This window comes from Polyodon spathula, chromosome 12 (genome assembly GCF_017654505.1).
Source record: "Polyodon spathula isolate WHYD16114869_AA chromosome 12, ASM1765450v1, whole genome shotgun sequence".
Taxonomy (NCBI): Eukaryota; Metazoa; Chordata; class Actinopteri; order Acipenseriformes; family Polyodontidae; genus Polyodon; species Polyodon spathula.
In genome coordinates this window covers 39,215,032-39,232,033 of record NC_054545.1, presented here as the reverse complement: position 1 = coordinate 39,232,033, position 17,002 = coordinate 39,215,032, and the positions used below count along the sequence as shown (strand labels likewise).

Genomic DNA, 17,002 nt, shown 5'->3' with positions numbered 1-17,002 from the left:
TTTCACCTTTAACATAAATACAAGTTTAATGTGTATCATACAGTGTTCATTTAAACGTATATGCCTTCTTATTAGTTAACAATTCATACCTGTGAAGCCAGTGAAGGGGTGGGGACAATTTTACTTTCCAGGTGAAATGATGCAGGAAGTACAAGACCATCTGAAAGCTTGTCTTGCATATAGAGATTTCTTTAACTTATTGTTGTACCAGACATCATGTTTTAAAATGAAAACGCATGCTGCAACATGTTGTTCTTACAAAACTGCACATTTAATACCTATCAAGTGAACTGGGTTGGGTGGCATTGAACATAATGTGGAAAAACATAAAAAATAGACACCGTTTCAAACAAGTGCTGTTTTTTTTTTTGTTTGTTTTGGGTTTTTTTTTTTAGTTTTATCAGTAGGCTAAAATATCAAAAATACTTATTACACAACAGGCTCCTGTATTTACCTCTCCTCAATGCAGAGCGTTAGTAACGTTTCAAAGCACAGTGGATTAAACACAAATAGCTTTAGTATATTATTTTGACAAAGTAATGTGTTGTAGTTGAATCATATTATTATTATTAAAAATAATAATAATAAAAAAAGAAAAAGAATGTTTGAATGTCAGAACAGCTGTAAATACAAATCATTACGCAAAATGTATGCAAATTAGCAAAATGGTAACGGCTTGTCACGCACACGTGACCTTTCCTTAGCCCTACCTTAAATTAACATAATATTCACCTCACGAGTTATTTACTCACCAGCATCTGTGTTTTCATCGTGTGACTGTAACTTCCCTTTTAAAATGACCCTTAGCACTGTTTAATGTGTTTTGGTTACTGAAAACAGAGAAACTGTTGTAAAATTACTTCGTAAAGTAGAGGTGAAAAGTCAGAAAAAAAACACCGAAAGTCAGAAGACCTAGTGTGTGTGTGTGTGTGTGTGTGTGTGTGTGTGTGTGTGTGTGAGACTCGTCTCGACACGTAACGTAAAAGAGAGAGGATGTCTCGGAGAAAATTAGAGGTAGTCTGTTTTTATTTGTTTATTTTAAAAAAATTAATAACTGAACATACTTTTTTTTATGGAACAATGATCTAAAGATCATTCTATTAATTTTCCTAAAAAACACTGTAGGCCGACAATTATTATTATTATTTTTATTTTGGAAATTCAAATTCCAGTGGAATCCCCCCCCCCCCAATGCACCTATCTGCAATACCCATGAACATATAGAAAATTGAAATTACCTCAGGGCAATACCGCCCTCATATAGGAATAGGAATGACACCTTTGGTGACGTCATTATAATACTTGATAGATATAAATCATTTGCATTGCTCTAAACTTGTATGCATTTGTTTAAGAGATATTTGTTTATGTTGTATACAAATGATCAATTATGGTGGGTCAAGAAGCTTTTATTGATTAAAAAAAAGCCTTCATTAAAAATTAAATATTGCCCATAGACTCATTATTGGTCATGTAAAGCATGCTTACACCAAACTTTAGTGTTTTTTTTTTTCCCCCAAACAGATTGATTTTATAATATATGTGGAAAAAGGAATATATACTAGATGCAGTCTTCTAGACTTTTTTTAAAATCTGACAGTACTGAATCTGAGGCTCAGACAGCAGTGCAGTCAGCAAGAGTCATGAAGCAACTCATATATAGAATAGTGAAATGTCAGGTTTTTTAAAGATGCCAGTTAGCGTAAAAAACAAATCCTATACTGTGTAATTTCCTCTTCTAACTTGTTCTTCCCTGTTTTATTTATAGCTAATCGAGAGGAATGGTAGTTCCTCATGCCAAGTTACAGCAAAGTACAAGAACTGCCAGTGACTATCTTTACAGCACGGATACTTTACGTGTTTTAAGCGTATTGGGGAGGCAAAACTAAATCAGCCAAAACTACCATTCCACTTTTAAAGTGTAGTTCCCAACACTCTTAGGTGAAATGTAAAGAAAAAAAGTCAAAACCTGTCATACAGTAAGAGAAATAAGTCACCAAAGGAAGGTAAAAATGTCCATCTCCTCTTTCTTTTTCTTGTTCTTCTGTCGTATTTTCACAGACCCCAGGCACTTTTATCCATGCATATGTACATCTGAAACAAAAACACATTGGAAATGTGAAAAAAATGGCGTGCCCAACCATTTAAAGTGGAGATATCAAAAACACAAGCTCAAACACAAGTGTCAAGACACCATTGGGGCAACCTTGTACAGCACAAAGCAGATAAGCACAACTGTAAAACCGATGGGAGTCAAGGTTGCCCCAGTTGTTTCTACTAATTTGGCTTGTGTTTTTGATGTATTGAATCTGCTTTTATTGTCCCTTTCCCATAGCTTGCTATAGCAGCTTGCTCCTGATACACTCACAAGAGTAAAGAGTTAAATGCACATTTATTATTATTATATTATTATTATTATTATTATTATTATTATTATTATTGGTAGGAAAGTCTGAGAGGTTTTGTAACTGCTATATTTTGGTTTTACTTATGATTGGCACATGTTCTTACACTGACAACAGATAAAAGAGAGACCAGGTGAAAAGTGCTGTTAAATATAAATGGCAAGAAGGTCAGTCCATAGATGCTTATAACTGACTGAAAACGAAATGCTAAGTCATGTGAGTTTGGAAAACTGTGGGAGTCTTTTAGAACTGTGATTGCTAAATGAAGGAAATGTTACAATATCCTATTATACATTTGCATAGAAGCAGAAGTAACCAAAATCATAAACGAGACAACTAACTTTCCTGGCAAAACTAACTGAGCTGAGTGCCAGACTTTGTGCTGAAACTGAAAGAGAGAGGAGAATGGATCTGAGCACTGAGCAAGCTCTAGCACTGCTACTGATCCTGAACAGTGCTCACCTCACAGCAGGTAAGCGATTCTCTCAGTGCAGTGCTACTTTTCTGTTCAGTTACTTTCCCACAGCGCACTAACAGCTTTGGACCAAAAACATAAATATTTATACCACAAACTATACAGGGGCTGATTCTTTACAATGTACTTGTTGTTTTTCAAGACGTTATGCTCATAAAAAACATAGCGGTCTATCCAACTGATCTAAACAGCGGGGGATCCAAATACCACCAGAGTTTAGATTATTAATATCAAGCCCTTTGTGTATCTACGCTCTGCAAGCCTATTAATTGATAGCACATGTGTGTCTGATTACTGCTTGTAAACACAATGTAAAATGTCAGGGTGGAGCTTATTGATTTAAACACAACACTGATTAGATCAATTGAATAGACTTTTAGCAATGACTGGTGAAATATTTCATTGTGTGTGGATGAGATGGATGAAGAGCAGCTGAGATGTTATTAGAAGGCATGGTGCTTGTTTGTTGAGGTGCTGTGTTGCCTGTAATACAGTGGAGCTCTTAAACATTGTGGGTGTTTGGAAATGGAGAGATGTGGAAACTCTAATGCAGGACTATGAGAAATCTGGAAATGAAAGTGTTCATAACTGAAAACTTATTAATGTTACTTATGGGTGAAAATATTTTTGAGCAGACAGATAGTTATTAGATAGCTAGTTAGGGTTTGATATGTTATTTTGGTGTTGTTTTTTGTTTTACTGTACTAAAAATGATCACATAAGTAGCAAAGACACCCTAGAGGCAGCTCCTAGGACTGAATCATTTCCCATGTGGGTGGATTGCATTGCATTGATCACTCTTCAATAACTATTGCAAGTGAACCAGCCTGGGTAGAGCTGTGATTTCTATTATTAATGCAGGAAACACATCAGGTAGAATACAGGCTTAAACTGAGATACAAATACTAGTGTATCTTATCTTCCCAGTACTGAATTAAGCTGATAATAATAAATAGAAGACTTGCAAGAGCTGCTCCACATACTGGCATCATAACCCACATCATATGTTATGAACAACCTGAGCATCTTTATTCTTTTTTTCTTATAGAAGTGCTAACCAATGCTCCACTGTTACACCCTTTATTGTGCTTAGTCCTTTTACTACTGCATCCTGGTACCTTTGCTGCAGGTCACATGGTCAGGTTGCTGCTAAACCATTGGAGCAAGTTAGAAAACAACACAGGAAGTGATTAAGTACCAGGGAGCAGCAATAACTTTTAATCTATAGTGTTGACTTTGAAAGATCTGCAACATCCCTATCATAGCTATTTCATTTTCAACCTGGTGGCTGTTGAGCGATATATGGGTATTAAAGATACAAAGCACTACCATACTCCTATTTGGCATCATTTTTCCTTTCTTTCCGGTAATAAACTGTTTATATTTTCAGCTTGGTCAGACAAAGGAATTTGCTTATTTGGAGACATGTTTGGTTCTAATGACCTACTCAGCTTCCAGGAGTTAAGATCCACCTTTAATTTGCCAGGCTCCTCTTTATTGTTGTATCTTAGGTTACGATCTGCTCTACGTGCAGATGGAGTACCATGGGACACAGTGCCCTCTACACATTCTACAAGGAACTGGCTCACTAATAACACTGTCAAAAGGATTGAGATCAGTTATTTATAATCATTTGCTTCAAAAATCTTACAAGCCTCTTGGCCTGCTTACGTCTTGGGACCATGATATCCGTGTGTTTAACAAAGAGATTGGGATGTGGTGTGGGTTAATGTTTTCACAGCCTCGAGGAATCCAGATCATCAGTTAATTCATTATAAACTATGTCATAGAGCTTACTGGACTCCACAAAGGAGATTCAGAATGGGACTTGCCCCCAGTCCAATGCAGGATTTTGTCACCATGGTACTCCTGGCACTTTTATGCATATGTTTCGGACATGTCCTGAGGGCAATGATCTTTCTGGAAGCAAGTTGCCTCCACTCTATCAAGGATACTTAATTATGAACTTCCTCTGATGCCTTCATTATTTCTCAATGATTACTCTACAATTCAACTCTCTGTTTCTCAAAGGAGAAATCTGCTAGCCAGTCTCACTGCTGCTAAAAAAACTATTGGTTCAGCGTTGGCTTCCTCCACACTCATTATCTGGGCGACACTGGATGCTTACTTTCTCTGATGTTATTCTGTTAGAACTACCTACTGCCAGAGTCAGTCATGCCTCTGCTTTTGTGGTTGAAATATGGAAGGAGGCCCATGTTAAGGTGTCCACGTTGATCATGGAATAGTTTTCTTTTATTCTGGTCCTTGGGAGGGGGTGGGAGGGAATGGGGGGCAGGTTGCTCGGGTTTGGGTTACTGTAGGTTTTCTTATTTGTTGTTTAGACCGATCTTTCAAATAAAATAAAAAATTATTAATCGCATAAAAAAAAGAAAATCTGCAACGTAAAAAATATGAGCAAAGATCTGAAATATTATCAGCAGAAGAATGTAGGTGTTTATTCCATTGAGTTTATTGTCTCTTCTATCTTTTATAGCAGATTGTTCTACACAAGGTCATGACGATGTCACTGGCTCAGCTGGGGGAAGAACTGTGCTGCCCTGTTATTACACCCTCATCACTGGGCAGTATGTAAAAGTCAATTGGTATGCATATCGCGATCGGGGGAATGCAGATCTATTAATCGACTCAAAGACCCCCTCAGCACACATCCCTGTGCAGTGGAGTGGCCGAGTGAAGCTGTCTGATGAAGTCTCCACTGGAAACGCCTCTCTGCTAATCTCTGGGCTCAGACTGGAGGATGCTCGGGATTACACATGTTCAGTGTGGGTCAATCAGGAATGCATCACTTACCAGAATGTTAGACTGACAATTCAAGGTAAATATAATACACGTTCTGGTTGGTGAGTACTTATGTTAAAATTAAGAATATGTGCTGAGCTGCTGAACCCAATCAAGGTCCTGTGTGTGACTACATGAACACCCTGCCTTGATTTTAGCACATACAGACAATGGGTTTTGTTTAAGGGTCATTTTCCTGCTTGTCAGTTACGTTACAATTTTTTTTTTTTTTTGCTGAACAAAATGTAATTCTGCTCCACTGGCATTTGGACCTGTACTAGGCAGATTTCAGCTGCAACCCTTACTGACAACTTACTCACTGCTTAGGGTTAGACTTTTTACTTATTTTGATTGGTTATTTTGTGTAATGTATTCACTGTGGATTAACACGCAATACAGTGGAGCTCTTAAACATTGTGGGTGTTTGGAAATGGGGAGATGTGGAAACTCATGCAGGACTATGAGAAATCTGGAAATGAAAGTGTTCATAACTGAAAACTTAGTTATGGGTGAAAATATTTTTGAGCAGATAGATAGTTATTAGATAGCTAGTTAGGGTTTGATATGTTATTTTGGTGTTTTTTTTTTTTTAACTGTACTAAAAATGATCACATAAGTAGCAAAGACACCCTAGAGGCAGCTCCTAGGACTGAATAATTTCCCACGTGGGTGGATTGCATTGCATTGATCACTCTTCAATAACTATTGCAAGTGAACCAGCCTTGGTAGAGCTGTGATTTCTGTAATATCAGTGCTAATATCCTTCTTCAGCAAATTATCTAACCCACAAAGCTGTGTGTGTGCTTGAATGAGTGATGCAGTAATAATGTGGGGTAGTTTAAGACAGTTCTCATAGTTTTAACGTCCCATCCAGCCAGGTTTGTCTTGATCCTGCTTTCACCCACTCCATTTTAATATACAGGTACAATAGCACAGCTTAAAAGTATTAATTATCATGTGAAATTCTAATCACTTAAAATAAATCAGGGATTGTTCGAATGTTGTTTGAATTCCTCATCATGTAAGGAACAAAATAGTTTACATTTATCTCACTAAATAGAATCTCACTATCATGGTAAAAAGCGTAGTATTAACACCAATTAATTATGAATGCGAGCCAATCAAAAGCAGCTGAAAAATGTCATTAGGACGCTGGTGTACTACAGCGGAAGCAAGAAGTAAAGTTTGATTCAGTGTCAGGATCATGACTGCTTGTATGGATATGGTGAAGTGGGGATTCTGTAGCAGCCACCCAGTGACTCCCAATAGGTGTCCCAACACCACCACTGGGGGAGGGGGGCACTACTAAACTAAAAGGTTTAGAATAAAGGCAAAGTGACCGGGAATGACAACAGAATGGCAGAGGCCTAATAAAAGTTCACAAAGCTTTAATTACAATGATCTAGGATTTATATAAATCAGTTTAAATAATTATACAATAAAATGCATTAAAGTTATTAAAAACAAGTGGAGGGGAAATTAAAAAAAGCCAGCCAGTAGCCACAGTATATCTGAAGGCATTGAGGTATTAGACCAGAATACAGCAGAGATTGCACTTCTCATTAAGAGTGGCAATTGGTTGGAAACAGCTCTTCCCAGCAAGGGTTCTACAACAAAAGCCAGATTGTTAATACACAGGGTTTAACAATATTAGGGAACATTAGCAGCAATATACCAAGTTTAACTATATTTGAACAGTTTAACAGCAAAGTACAAAGTTTAGTTATATTTAAGACAATTAGCAGCATACCAGATCTAACTGTGTTAGAACAGTTTAGCAGCAAAATAAGGGCCAACATAAATTTGGGGTTAATTAGTTGTTAAGACTGGCAGGACTTTAATGTTAAGCAAAAGGAAAAACAATAAGTTACATTAACTAAATTAGCAGGTCAATCAGGTGGCTATTGCTCTCAACCACACCGATCAACTACAAACCAAACCAATAATAATAATAATAATAATAATAATAATAATAATAATAATAATAATAATAATAATAATATCAGCAACAACTCATTACACAAACACACTAAGGAAACTAGCAAAAACATAATAAAAAATAAATATCTTAAACAAGTACCGTGTCTACAACACACCAAGCAGAATTATAAAAAAAAAAAAAAAAAAAAAAGTGTAACAACCAACCTTTGTGCACCGAGGACAGGACAAAAACTGACTGACCTGCTTGAACAAACAAGCAATATTTCAGTTTGTGGGGGGTGGGGGGTGGGGGGTTGTAATGTTGGTTGATTAATTTTATAAGCGCAGTAAGGCACTTCAGGGTGTGGGATATACTTCATATCCACACACCCCGGCGGTTAAAGCCACTTAGCTTCGACTCGTGACGCGTGTGGTTAGAGTACATCCCACACCTTGACGTGCCTTATTACTTACATAGCAGTTGTTTCTATCTATTCATTTACACTCACGTCTCGTCTCTGACTTTCTCTCCTGGAGCGCAGAAAGCCGAAGGTTTTTTATACAGATGACCATCTCCAGTCACTGGTCACCTTCTGCACAAGCTTTTTAAATAAATAAACAAAACAGAAACGCACGGCTTTTTGCCATCATCTTAAATAATATATAATCATGTTGGACGGCCTTCGTCCATCCGCACATAAACACCATATATTTATATAATAATAATAATAATAATAATAATAATAATAATAATAATAATATAATAAAATACACCCAAGAGGTGGGCACCCCGTCACAAAGTGCTTGATTTCAAACCACATGACATGATGCGGTTCTCCGATTGCGCAGCTGTATATTTGTCACTCGACGAATTCGCAAAAATAAGATCAGGCTCGGTTTTATTTTCATCGCTCGCGTTGGAATTTGTGTCACGGCGACGTCGCTTGTCGGGTCGCCTTTGGTGTGAAGAGCGCTATTGAAAAGCAGAGGTTTTATTGATTTTCTCGTGTCGCTTTGTCTTGTCGCCCATCGCGTCGCGTCTGGTGTGTAAAGGCTCTTATTCAACAGGCTAGCTCTCGAATAGGCAAACACTTAACTTTTGGAATATAGTCACATGTCTCCAACACCACAGATACAGAAACAGCGTGTCTCCAGAACACTCATCTACAGCGGCAAACCAAATCTCGGGTCCCCCATCCCTGTCGGTCCTTCCTCTCTCTCCCCGTTTCCAACAAAGAGGCAGTTTATATAGGCAAATAAATTATGCAATCAATCACTAATAAATCAATCAATTAAAAAACACGACACATGAAATGAAGCACTTCTAACAAAACATAAACAAACACCTAGTTGCCTAGGAACCAATACAATCAAAGTAGCCGTTACAATTCCTCTGGTACCTGAATTCCTCTTGTCTTTGGCAGTGGTCTGTTGTCTAGAAGGTACTGGCCGCTGTGTCAGGCACTAAGGCATCATTTGTATTGAATTGTGCTTACAGGACCTCCAAAGACAGATTCACCCACTGCACAATCAACCCCTGAAGCTTTCCAGTCCAGTATTCCCGCTATCCTTGCCGCAGTACTCGTCTCTGCTGCCATTGGCATCATAGGTGCTGCAATCTTTGTCATTTTAAAGTACAAAAGAAGAGCAGGTAACAGATTAAGCTTTTCATTTGTTTTACCACAACCTACAATGGGAGCTGTTTAAACCCTGTCCTGGATCTCAGCTCTGGTCTAACTGGACTATATTTACACAACACCCCCACCCTGCTTGTAAAGATTATTGACTCTGGCTTTGTTTTCCTATCCATTTTCAGCGAATGCTAATTCGAATAACCAGAATGCTAGAGATCAGAATGTGGTAGGTATATGACACACTTTCATGAACAGTCTTCCTGTTTACTGTAGGGAGTAGGACTATAGAATGCATTGGCTTTGAGATGTTTGCCATGTAAATATAAACTTGCTGGTCTGCAGGAATACAGTCCTGAGGATAGGAAGCTTGATTTGACCAGTTTTCTGGTACAAAGATAATGTTTTCTGTTTGTGCAGGTTGTGTTTTTGATTGTAATAAAAATATGAGAAAATAATGGGATACACCAAACCAACATATTGTATATTATTTATTAAAGGAAAATATTAAAGAAAAGCTTTGTACTGGTTTGGAGTTACTGTTTGGTGAAATAAAAAAAACAAACCCTTTTAATTGAACATGGACATTTCACAATGTTAGTTAACTTTAAAAAAAAAAAAAGTGAAACTGTTCAACTGTCAAAATGCAAAGCAATGGATTCGCCATGGACGACAGTGCCCCTTGTGGCTGGTCAATAGTAGTGCACATCTCTTGTTGCAAGCTGTGTTGAACAGGTTGTATAATGCTGTCTTACTCATGTGTTGTCTTATTAATGAGCATGATGGGTTTTATTAATTTGGTGTCTGCAATTTGTCTTCCACACAGAGCACAGACATGGTCACCTACGCTATAATCGATCACACGAGACAGCCAGGAGGAGCCCCAGACTGGTCAAGGTTCAGTGCTGTGGGAAAAACGGAGTACGCCACTGTCCTGATCCACTGATAGGACACTTCTCACACAGCCACCAGGGATACAAGATGAACCAAGGACTGTTTAGTTTTCTTTTGTGGTTTTGTAAATAAAATGTGCTTTGTCAAGGTGAGTGGGTCCACGTGAAAGAGGAGCTGTATAGTTTTGTTTCTGTTTGTTGCGATTAGTAACTGTGACTCACAAACCACCTGCATATTAATAGAACAGGTGTGCTTTCTATTCCTGTACTGATGCTCACAATAAGCTGGAGGGGTTAGCGACACATGTGGGCATTCTATTGCTCCCAACACATTGGGGAAACTAGAAATGTCATAGAAATGTATTATCAAGGCTTGTACGTACACCATGCTTTTAGAAAAAAATTGGTATTTGCCTAAAAAATGCAATGAGCATAACTGGCAACGCTCAAGAAAAAACAGACTAGGTAATGCCAGCAACAGCTGCCACAGCCCCCGGAAAGGACACAGAGCCAAGATAATGCAGGGTGGACAATAGTTTGACCACTGCAGGGATAGCATGGCATCTCTGGGGGACAGGCTCCATGTCATCTTTTAAATCAGACAGCAGCTGAAGAATTGTGTGGCTGCCAAGCCTGTCCCTGTACTTAATTTGGTCTTCATTTAAATCAAAGAGGGTGATGTGGGTACGAAATGCCCTTTCTCTTATCCTACAAATCACTCGTTCTTACTGAAGACAATGTTTCCTTTTTGCTGCAATCACGTTCACCATGGTTAGGGGATAGTTTTTTGTTAATTGCGACTGTGTAAAACATGCTTTCAAAAGTTCTCAACAAATTGATGCAATTGTTTGTGTTGCAATTGCCGTCAGCTTTAGTACATCTCATTATAATAGTTGTGAACCCTCATTTGCATATCTCTACCACATTTTTGCGAATTTATGCAGAACGCCCATAATTACATATTCATGTAAAGTACCCTTCACACTGGCACTCCTACCTGGGTCCCATCCCGGGTTCTGGCTACCAAGGTCATAATCCTGCGTAGTATGAAGCCACGTACCTGGGTTGACATGCTTTAACCCGGGTTGAGCAAGACAAAATGCATGACGGCCTTTCGAAAGCCAACAAAATAATTGGTTTCTCTTCTGCAAAGAACGTTTCTATTTATTCTGTTTAGCCATGCTTTTGTTGCTTGAGATACACGGTGAGCCAGATTGCAGCAGGGACGAAGAAACCTTTGCTCTGATCAACATTTGGGCCGACAATTCAATCCAGAGAAGCTTGGATGGAAGCGTTCATAACAAGCTGCTTCCGGGGCATTGATACGCATTGTGTACTTGCGTCTGTCACCCAGGTCAACCCTGCTTTATCAAAAGAAGTGTGAAATTGCACAACCGAGCCGCATGACACCAGGTCCTGACCCAAGTAGGTTCTGACCTGGGTAGAGCATGCCAGTGTGAAAGGGGCTTAAGGCTGAACTGTAAAGAAAAAACTGCTGCCTGAAAAATCGCTAATAGCATTGTGCTTGTTTAGTACATTTCACCGTTGACTTGCAACTGTTTTGTAACTATTGCGACAGTCACAACACTATACCCCTGAGAGGGTAATATACGTTTTCAGTGACCGACTCCCCAAAAATGTAATTTTTGCATTGTCCCTAATTAATATAATAGGACACAATTGTCTATGTTAGGGGATAGTGGCTATGGCCTGCAACCCTGGGTGATGACACTATTGAGTAATGCAGAAACCGAAGCTCAGGTTCTCTACAGCCAGGCCCATGTAGCAACGTGATGTGTCATCAAGAGAATGTTCAGGCATCCTGAAGAGTCAGTTTCGCTGCCTGGTCTATAGTGACAGTGCCCTCATGTATGCACCTAAAAAGGTCTATAAAATCTCATACAGCACCTATTGCTCTCCGTACTTCTAACTCATGTGCGTGTTGAGTAATGTGCATTGCTCTTATGCTTGCATAGGCCATAGTGCAAAATAATTGCCTGGTCGCTAGAAAATTTGGATTTTGCATGCGCAATTGTTTGTGCTGCGCCTGTCCTTACATCAGCCCCACAAGTTGTTGTTTTTTGAAGTGAGAACTGTATTGGGCAGAGCAGCACCAACTTCTGCTTTTGTTGTGGCTGAATTGCAAATTCTGTCGTTACGCCCTCTTCCTGTATCTCTGTGGAAGGAAAAAGCAGAGTACATTACCAAGAACTGCCATCTTGGGAATGCTCAAATCACTCCCCTGCCTTACAGTACACTAGATAAGGGTAATGCAATACCAAACTGTATTTTAAACATCACACTTTCATTATGTTTATTATTTAAATAAATAACATTTATATACCTTGTTTATGGTATATTTGGCAAACAATGGCGGCGTTTATACGCACAAGTCATGACAGTTTTCCTGTTTGCTGTACTTTTCAGGAAATGCGTTGCTATGCAGTTCTGATTTAGGAAAAAAAAAATCGTCCGTACCAATGCAGATTATTCAATTCATAGTGATTTAGGGGAGGGGATATTTCAATGTCCGTGTCTGCTTACTAAGTAGGAAAAGAACAACTCTGAATATCGTGAGGAGAGCTTCATGCATGCATTGCCATGATGATAAAAACATTTATCAAGAGAAGTGAATTCATGTGTTGCCACACAGATTCTGAATTATGCCGTGCATTAGCTACTTGTTTGCCTGGTTACCTTTCTAACACACACACACGCACACAAAATTATATAAAATATAATTTCTACAAGCTTTACTACTTAAAATTAATATTTGTGTGTGTGTTTGTGGAACATATAAAAGTTACATTTCATTAACACTAGAACTGCCTTTTACAATACATGTTTTTATTTTGAATATAATTTACAATATTAATTTTTTTAGTATATACAAGCCTGCTGTTATCTCTTCTGTAATGCAGCCATCAATTATTATTATTAAGGTAGGAGAGATTTCATTTTGAAGCTAGCCACAGCTCTTCAGCAGAAACATTTTAATCAGAAAGCTGCAGACTGCAGCAGCTCAACCTGGATTCTGTGCTCCAAGTGACACACAAGCAAGATAAATCATATGCTACCTCCATTTTAGATTAAAAACTCCTTTTGTTTTTACAGTTTTAGATGTGCATATACCTGTTTACACACTAGTTTCTTTTGGAATGTTTATTTTATTATTGCTTTTAATTTTTTGAAGTAGTGCTTAATAGACGGTAAGTTAGAAAATAAACCATTTTATGTTTAATTGTTCATTTAAATACAAGGTTTTTCGGCTGTGCAGATGTTTGATATGATGTGCTTGAATAAAACTTTTGAGTTATATCTGTTAGTTTGTCTTTCATTTAATATTGATGGTGTTGAAAATGTACCGGCGGTTGTAGGTATGAGTATAACCACAGCGGTTCTAGTGTTGAAATAGTCTATAAATGTACAGTGTGTGTGTGTTTGTGTGTGTTGGGGGCTGGGGGGTGTTGTCTGTTTTTTACGGCTTTTCTGCTGGAGATTACGTGAGATAAAGTCAGAAAAATTGGATCTTCACTGCTGAAACCTTGTGAGCCACAAGCACGATTACTGCTCCAGTTTACATGGGTTTTTACAGCTATTAAAGTCTCGCTGCCAAAAGGATGTCCTTTTTTTTGTTTCACGATGTATTCGCGTGACAACGTCACACAGTCATAATTTCGATTTTCAAGTGCATGTAAACCAAGCCATTGTAACATAATAAAAATCTATTGAAGAGACACCATTACATAAAATACAGAATCACCTATCAAACATAGGACATAAAAAACAATAGTTCAACACTTTACAACAAATGACCATAACACAAATGACCTACAATTTTAGAAGAAATATTTAGATAATGTACACAGTGGCACACAGATACTTTTTAAAGTGGGTGTGCTCAAAGCCATTGAACAAAACTGTAACCACTGTTTACTTTTCCTTGACAAAGGTATGTTAAACATAGCAAAATATTGGGAAGTTGTCTGCTGGCGGAGCACAAGCTCATGATAATGTCACTGGCTCAGCTATTCTAAGTAGTTTCTATTTGCTACGCCACTGGAGGAATTTCACCTCCAGAAATAGTTTTAAAGCTACAGAGATTATTTTATATTTGGGGGAGCAGCACCAGTTCACACTCCATGGAGACAGTAATAGTAAAAAACAATTTTATTTCGTTCAGATGCCAGTAAAACAATTCAAAGAGACACCACTTCAATAAAATAAACAAAAATAATAAAATAATTGAAACCTAATAATTAAAGTCCTAGCACATACAGTAAAATTTCTAACTAAGACCTATTAAAATAATATAATACGAGTCTGGGCCAGGTTTAGGCCATCCACAATTAGGCAGCTTCTAATCTCAGCAAAGGCAGGGAGTCGGACATCTCGTTAAAAAAAAAAATGCAACAATAAAACAGCAGCGTTGTAATCTAAAAGAGTTCACACAAGCGACGTTTAACAAATCTAGCAAAACCAATTCCTAAACTTGACATATCAAACCGGTGTTGATTGCTCTGCGGTAAAACCCCCATCATAAGTTTCACTGCTGTTGCCACTTGTATCTGTCAGTCGTTCCAGTGTTCCAGAGTGCGCTTTTTAAAAGGGAGACCACCTCGCAAACAAGCAGCTTCAGGTGCAGGTAATTAGGGCAAGTGTTTATAGTTTCAATTATTAATAAGTTCATGTTAATTTAGGGAAAAGCGTTATCAATTTATGTGCAAAAACAAAACAAACTATTCTATTAAAAAAATACAAATCAGAGTCACACATGCACATAATATAATAGTGATTAAGTGATTTGAAAAGTCATTAAGTGATTTGACAAACAACAAATAAGTGCTTCAATAACTAGACTTGTCACACCTGTGACACACTTCCCCGCTTTTTCAGTTGTGGTCCCCACAACTACCTCAGTTTCCAATAGCACATTAAAAACAATACAATCAATGCCCTCAATCTCCTTATTCATTAAACTTCTAAAGCGTACTGGGGGGCCTACCCAAATTATGCCTATTGCATCTCAACTCACGTGATGGAGAGATTTCTCTAAATAAGTAGCCAATGCAATTTTTACTAAGACATGTGGTTCTGTTTCCCACCTATCTGCCAATTTACTCTGCCCCACGCCCTTCGATTCCTGACCAACACCCTTTCACAGGGCACCAATGGATCTTGCTTTATCACCTGATCATATTTCTTGCAGTGTCTCTCAGCGCTCTGTGACATCTGGTTCCCTGCTTTTTTATAGGCAAAAGCCATCTTCTGTCAATGGTGATTAACCCAATCATCTGTATTTCAGGGCACCTTGGGCTCCCCAGTGCCAAATCCGTTGGTAGCCGTGCATGTCTTCCAAACATCAGAAGGGAGAAGGGAGCAAGACCTGTAGAACTATGCACAGAATTATTATATGAATGAACTAGTTCTGAAAGGTAATCAGGCCAGCGCCCTTGCTTCTCTTGTTCTAAAGTCTGGTTAAATCTCTTGCACAGCCCATTGCCTTGTGGGTGGTATGGCATAGTTCTGCTTTTCCTTATCCCATGACACCTACACAACACTTTAATCAAATTTGACTCAAAGTTTGGACCCTGGTAAGAATTAAAATGCCCAGGGCAACCAAAAGGCCATATAACATGTCACCACAGTGCATGGGGCAGCCTGTTCCAAGTGAGTAAACATGTCTGTGATTATTAAAATGTTCTGTTCAATGTAAAAAAAGAAAGCCATAGCTACCACTTCTAGTGGTGCTGTAGTCTGAATAAGTACCAAGGGCACTTTACGCTTAGGCTTGGCTTTTTTTTGCACACAACGGGAACATGAGATGTGCAAACCCTTCAAATCTTGTTCCATTTGAGGCCAATAAAAATGATTAGTAATTGTATAGAGGGTTTCATCAATCCCAAATGCCCCGTTTGATCATGGTAACTCTGTCAAATCTCCCTCTGTTCATTTTCTGGAGAAAAAATTGAAAACGTACCTCTTGTGTACTTGGGTCTTTGCGCTGCTGACAAAGTATCCCGTACCGGTACTCTAGCTGTTCCCATTACTGCAAACCCCTTTGCATACTTTCACTGCTCACACTGCAGGAGTAGGGAAAGATCCCCCATCTTTAAACCACCTCAACTACCTGATCAATGGATCCTTTCATTGTGGGTTAATCCATCTCTCTGGTGCTCATCCTCACTCTGGCAGGAAGGAACTTCTGCTGCAAATCTGTCTCCCATTTCCAGACCTTCTATCCCTGGAAAATGTTCAGGCAACCTGGGAAGCATATCAGCATTTACATTATTTTTACCTGGTCTGTACAAAATGCCAAGCTAAAAATTAGCCAGCTGTGCTGTCCAACTCTGTCCCACAGCCCCTTCGAACTTCCCATAGATTTCATTACACAATGAATAAGTTACTTGTTTTTTTTGTTTATTTTTTTATTCTTTTTTTGTATGTGTATTAGTTTTACAATAAGTCTCAGAGTGTTCTTTCTTTTTTTCGTCACAAGCCAATCCATTTCCAACCTTAGCCAATCAGCAGCATGGTAGCAACACTTTTTTGTTACATAGCAACTAACTAGCAAATCATATCCATCCTTACGTTACTGTGCATTCGGGACTCGAGTTACAGAAGCTTGGAAACTCTTAACTTTACTTTGAACAGGATCGGCTTCTGTTTTGTTCATAATGGCAGAAAAAAAATAGCGAAAAAGAAAATATGAAGATGAATATCAAACCTTCTTACTGGAGTGGGAGAGTAATGTATTTTTTTTGTTGAACGCAATGGAAAACTCTTGTGTTTTATTTGCCAGTGCCCGGTTGCATAAAACTTATTATTAAGTATTTCACTTAAGTGTGACACTTAATTATATTTTTCACTTAACTAAGG

At 38.3% G+C, this 17,002-nt stretch overlaps 1 protein-coding gene across 2 annotated transcripts; it reads left to right on the top strand.

The window, feature by feature from the left end:
* Positions 1 to 2,721: 2,721 nt before the first annotated feature.
* LOC121323969 lies at positions 2,722 to 11,003 on the top strand. Of its 2 annotated transcripts, none has more exons than XM_041265325.1 (5): positions 2,722 to 2,877; positions 5,375 to 5,716; positions 9,098 to 9,208; positions 9,416 to 9,459; positions 10,057 to 11,003. In XM_041265325.1, the coding sequence occupies exons 1-5, from the start codon at positions 2,811 to 2,813 to the stop codon at positions 10,174 to 10,176; spliced, it is 684 nt and encodes a 227-aa protein (XP_041121259.1). In that variant the 5' UTR covers positions 2,722 to 2,810; the 3' UTR covers positions 10,177 to 11,003. The 2 variants fall into 2 exon arrangements, with proteins under 2 accessions (XP_041121259.1, XP_041121258.1); XM_041265324.1 differs by having other exon boundaries at positions 2,723 to 2,877; positions 9,098 to 9,250.
* The last annotated feature ends 5,999 nt before the right edge of the window (positions 11,004 to 17,002 follow it).

Excerpts from the sequence above, each read along its gene's own strand:
- LOC121323969 (XM_041265324.1), top strand. The coding sequence starts at position 2,811 with ATGGATCTGAGCACTGAGCAAGCTCTAGCACTGCTACTGATCCTGAAC. Across the intron at positions 2,878-5,374 it reads CAGTGCTCACCTCACAGCAG|CAGATTGTTCTACACAAGGT; the intron begins GTAAGCGATTCT and ends TATCTTTTATAG. Across the intron at positions 9,460-10,056 it reads ATGCTAGAGATCAGAATGTG|AGCACAGACATGGTCACCTA; the intron begins GTAGGTATATGA and ends TCTTCCACACAG.